This window comes from Theropithecus gelada, chromosome 14 (genome assembly GCF_003255815.1).
Source record: "Theropithecus gelada isolate Dixy chromosome 14, Tgel_1.0, whole genome shotgun sequence".
NCBI lineage: Eukaryota > Metazoa > Chordata > Mammalia > Primates > Cercopithecidae > Theropithecus > Theropithecus gelada.
In genome coordinates, this window is record NC_037682.1 from 8,121,111 (window position 1) to 8,126,370 (window position 5,260).

The 5,260-nt window shown below is 58.8% G+C and overlaps 1 protein-coding gene across 1 annotated transcript; it reads left to right on the top strand.

The window, feature by feature from the left end:
• On the top strand, positions 1 to 5,128 carry CTSF (cathepsin F). Its single transcript, XM_025357840.1, is given in 14 exon segments — positions 1 to 335; positions 527 to 625; positions 936 to 1,022; positions 1,024 to 1,170; positions 1,285 to 1,360; positions 2,206 to 2,319; positions 2,442 to 2,587; positions 2,676 to 2,772; positions 2,852 to 2,932; positions 3,596 to 3,715; positions 3,796 to 3,860; positions 3,954 to 4,044; positions 4,447 to 4,505; positions 4,586 to 5,128. Coding segments are annotated over 14 exon segments (1,470 nt in total). The 5' UTR covers positions 1 to 122; the 3' UTR covers positions 4,661 to 5,128.
• Positions 5,129 to 5,260: the final 132 nt, after the last annotated feature.

Consider the following 5,260-nt stretch of genomic DNA (forward strand, 5'->3'; position numbering starts at 1 on the left):
CGGCGCGCGGTCGCCCCGCGGGAGGGAGGACTCAGGCCCGGCTTGCAGCTGGCTCTGTACCCGGTCGGTCGGTGGCGCGTCTGTTGGGTCCGCGCGTCCGGGCAGCCGGCTTTGCCCTCGCCATGGCGCCCTGGCTGCAGCTGCTGTCGTTGCTGGGGCTGCTCCCGGGCGCAGTGGCCGCCCCCGCCCAGCCCCAAGCCGCCAGCTTTCAGGCCTGGGGGCCGCCGTCCCCGGAGCTGCTGGCGCCCACCCGCTTCGCGCTGGATATGTTCAATCGCGGCCGGGCTGCGGGGACGCGGGCCGTGCTGGGCCTTGTGCGCGGCCGCGTCCGCCGGGTGAGAACGCGCCGGGGGCGGGGGCGCCGGGCCCGGGTCCGAGGGATAGGAACTTTGACCTAACCTTGGGATGGGGCTTGCCCGCTGGACGAACCGATCTCTGGTGGTGGGGAACAGGCAGCACCGCACGGGCGGGGCCGTGGGCGCCATGAAGGGCCGACCGTGCCCGCCTCACCTGCCCCTCTCTACAGGCGGGCCAGGGTTCGCTGTTCTCCCTGGAGGCGACCCTGGAGGAGCCACCCTGCAACGACCCCACGGTGTGCCGGCTCCCCGCGTCCAAGAAAACCCTGGTGAGTGAGGAGGCTCTTGGGATTCCCCGCCCCCTGGCTGAGTAAGGCAGCAGTTAGATTATGACGAGTTAGGTCAAGACGCAGGAATCTGATGCAGCCGATGCCCCACCTCGAGCCACTTCCCAGGCCCCGAGGGCCAGAAAGCAGGATGCTCTGAAGGGGAGGATGTCCCGGTGCAGCTGTCCACTGTGATGGGGTGATTGCCTTAGGGGTGGCCCTCATCTGAAGAGCCTCCAGCTCCATCTTGCCCAGATCTTGCTCCCCAGATCCAGATCCAGGCCCCCAGAGCAGCTGCTTCCTCTCCCTCCAGCTCTGCAGCTTCGAAGTTCTGGATGAACTTGGAAAACACGTGCTGCTGCGGAAGGACTGTGGCCCGGTGGACACCAAGGTTCCAGGTGCTGGGAGAGCCCAAGGCTGCTGGGGAGCCCAAGTCAGCCTTCATTCAGGGCTCAATGATTTCTTCTCTGTCCCAACCCCATCCAGACAGCAGAAATGAGACTTTCAGCTCAGTCCTTTCCCTGTTGAATGAGGATCCCCTGCCCCAGGTGAGGAGCCTGTAGCTTGGGGAGCCAGCCACTCATCGCCCTCATCGCCCTTCTCCTCCCTTCCCTCTGGAGTGGGTTTCCCTGGTTAGCCTAAAGACTGGTCTACCTATCCAGGACTTGCCTGTGAAGATGGCTTCAATCTTCAAGAACTTTGTCATTACGTATAACCGGACATATGAGTCAAAGGAAGGTGAGGACCCAGCCTTGGCTGTACCTGTTTCTATCAGAACAGGACTTTCCCCCAAACTTGGCACCTTGGTGTGGGGGAGGAGAAAGACAAGAGGCAGTGCAGCTGTTCAAGGACACCGTAATTCCTGAGTTCTCCCTAAGCCTTGCTAGACTGGGCAGCTACCCTGAGTACCTGGTCCCTTCTCCCACCTTATCTTCCCGCTCAGAAGCCATGGGTTTTGGCCGGGTGCGGTGGCTCATGTCTGTAATTGCAGTACTTTGGGAGGCCGAGGCGGACAAATCACCTGAGGTCTGGAGTTCAAGACCAGCCTGGCCAACATGGTGAAACCCCATCTCTACCAAAAAAAAAGTACAAAAATTAGCCGGGCGTGGTGGCGCATGCCTGTATACCAGCTACTCGGGAGGCTGAGGCAGGAAAATCGCTTGAACCCAGGAGGCGGAGGTTGCAGTGAGCCAAGATTGCGCCATTACACTCCAGCACGGGTGACGAGTGAAAACTTGGTCTCAAAAAAAAAAAAAAAAAAAGCCATGCGTCTCCATCACTCTGGGCAGGGTGGGATGGGGCAGAGGCCGGATTTTTTGTGCTGGAGAGTCCTTGACAACACGGCCTTTCCCCACCACCTCTTGTGGGTAGTGTCCTTAAGACCCCATTTACTGCTTTTGCACCTGGGAAGTCATCAAAAGTTGATGGCCCCAAAAGTTGATCAGACCTCCCACTCCATCACTTGCATGTCTGGCCCCCGCCCCTACCTACTCCGCGGGGAAACCCCTGCCAGCTAGCCCCAGTTGCCCCTCCTTTTATCTGCCTGGGGTCAAGCCCCTCCTCTTCTGCTCTTTGGTCCTCAGAAGCCCGGTGGCGCCTGTCTGTCTTTGTCAATAACATGGTGCGAGCACAGAAGATCCAGGCCTTGGACCGTGGCACAGCTCAGTATGGAGTCACCAAGTTCAGTGATCTCACAGGTAGGGATAGTGGCCAGAGTCCTCATGGAGCCAGGAAGAGATAGGACCTTGCTTGCAAGGCCTCTGGTCAGGTCTGGCTTAGAACACTTTTCTCCCCATGCCCTGCCCACCTTTGCCTGCAGAGGAGGAGTTCCGTACCATCTACCTGAATCCCCTCCTGAGAGAAGAGCCTGGCAACAAGATGAAGCAAGCCAAGTCTGTGGGTGACCTCGCCCCACCTGAATGGGACTGGAGGAGTAAGGGGGCTGTCACAAAAGTCAAGGACCAGGTTGGACCCCTAGAAGTGAGGGTGGGACATGGGCACTGCACTGGGGCTGGTGAAGGGATCCAGCTCTGACTCCACCCATCTCTTGTAGGGCATGTGTGGCTCCTGCTGGGCCTTCTCAGTCACAGGCAACGTGGAGGGCCAGTGGTTTCTGAACCAGGGGACCCTACTCTCCCTCTCTGAACAGGGTGAGCATCTCGCTCTACCCCTCTGTCCCCAGCCTAGCCCCTCAGGAGGGCTTTTTGGGACCAGCCTTCTGTCTCCTAGAGCTCTTGGACTGTGACAAGATGGACAAGGCCTGCATGGGCGGCTTGCCCTCCAACGCCTACTCGGCCATAAAGAATTTGGGTATGCATTAACGGGGTCAGGAGGGGCAACTGGAGCCACTTCTCCCTCTGCAAGAAGTTACTTTATGATGGGGGGAGATGTGAGCGTGAGAGTCACACAGAGCTAAGTTGAAGTCTTAATGCTGACCCAGCCAGGTGTGGTGGCTCATGCATGTAATTCCAACACTTTGGGAGGCCAACGTGGGAAGATCACTTAAGACCAGAAGTTCAGGACCAGGTTGGGCAACATAGCATGACCCCATCTCTACAAAAAATTAAAGACATTAGCCAGGCATGGTGGCTTGCATCTATAGTCTCAGCTACTTGGGAGGCTGAGGCAGGAGGATCGCTTGAGCCCAGGAGGTTGAGGCTACAGTGAGGCATGTTTGTGCCACTGTACTCCAGCCTGGGTGAAAGACTGCTGGGACGAGCCCTTGGTGAGGAGTCAGAAGTTGGAGCTGAGTTCTGTCTCTGCCACTTTTCTTGCTGGGTGCTGGTCCCTCCTCCCCATCTCTCCCAGCCTCAGATGTATCATTTCTAGAATGAAGACATTCCTCAGGGGGGATGGCCTGTGGCCTGGGGTGGACGAGGAATGTGAAACCTCATGTAGGGGGCTTAGTCCACTTCTGGCTGTGAATGGCAAATGGGAGCCCACCCTTCTGTACTCACCCGCACCGTTCCCCAGGAGGGCTGGAGACAGAGGATGACTACAGCTACCGGGGCCACATGCAGGCCTGCAGCTTCTCAGCAGAGAAGGCCAAGGTCTACATCAATGACTCCGTGGAGCTGAGCCAGAATGAGCAGAGTGAGTGAGGGGCGGGGTGAGGTGAGGCAAGGTGGGGCCAGGGCCTGGGTACCCACTGATGCCACCCTTTCCCATCTCAGAGCTGGCGGCCTGGCTGGCCAAGAGAGGCCCAATCTCCGTGGCCATCAATGCCTTTGGCATGCAGGTGAGGCCCTAGCCCCACTGCCCCTGTCCCATCTCTTGTTGACCTCCCCAACCTCATCTTGGAGTTGATCCCCTACTCCTTCTCCACCTCCAGTTTTACCGCCATGGGATCTCCCGCCCTCTCCGGCCCCTCTGCAGCCCTTGGCTCATCGACCATGCGGTGTTGCTTGTGGGCTATGGCAACCGTGAGTTCCGCTGCCTATCCTGCATCCAGCCAGGCCACAGGCAGGGGTGGGACCACAGCATCTCAAGTCCTCTAGAGGGGAAATAGGGGGAATGCCTAGGAACCCTGTCCTTACCCGCTGCCTGGGCCATGGCCATGCGGGCAGCATCTGTCCTGTCTGTGGAAGGGAAGCTGAGCTGTGCGAGGGTAAATATTGATGACCTGCAAGAGACGGGTGGGTGAGTGCTTCCTCCCTGCCCCAGGGCTTCTCCCTGAGGCTGGTAGGTGGGCCCCTTGCTTTCTGTTCTTTTCCTAGTCCTCGTCATACAGTAGGCCCAGTGCAAGTATTTGAAGGTGCAAAGTGATTAAGGCTCTGCCTGGAGAATTAAGGGCCCTGATCCTTGTGCTCTGCACTGCACCCCAGGCTCTGACATTCCCTTCTGGGCCATCAAGAACAGCTGGGGCACTGACTGGGGTGAGAAGGTGAGTCTTGCCGGCTTGGCCTCTGGCCCCCCAGCTGCCATCCTACCCTGGTGCCCTCACCAGCTCCCCCTCTCCCCCAGGGTTACTACTACTTGCATCGCGGGTCTGGGGCCTGTGGTGTGAACACCATGGCCAGCTCGGCGGTGGTGGACTGAGGAGGGGCCCCCAGCTCAGGACCTGGTGCTGATCAGAGTGGCCGCTGCTGCAGCCTGACGTGTCCAGGCCCCTCCCCGGGAGGTACAGCTGGCAGAGGGACAGGCACTGGGTACCTCAGGGTGAGCAGAGGGCACTGGGCTGGGGCACAGCCCCTGCTTCCCTGCACCCCACTCCCACCCTGAAGTTCTGCACCTGCACCTTTGTTGAATTGTGGTAGCTTAGGAGGATCTTGGGGTGAAGGGTGGTATCTTGGCAGTTGAAGCTGGGGCAAGAACTCTGGGCTCGGGTAATGAGCAGGAAGAAAATGTTCTGATCTTAAGCCCAGCTCTGTCCTGCCTCCGATTTCCTCTGTTTGATACTATAAATTTTCTGGTTCCCTTGGATTTAGGGATAGTGTCCCCCTCCACGTCCAGGAAACTTGTAACCAACCTTTTCTAACAGCAATAAAGATGTGTCCTGGTCCCTAGTGTGGTATGAATGCTCAGTCCCCGGGGGTGAGGAGGGAGGGCAGGACTTTTGGTGGGTCAAGGTGGGATAGCTGGTCCTGCCCAGGAGCCTGAGGGCCCAGCTTCTGCTTCAGGAACCAAAAGGAGATGGGG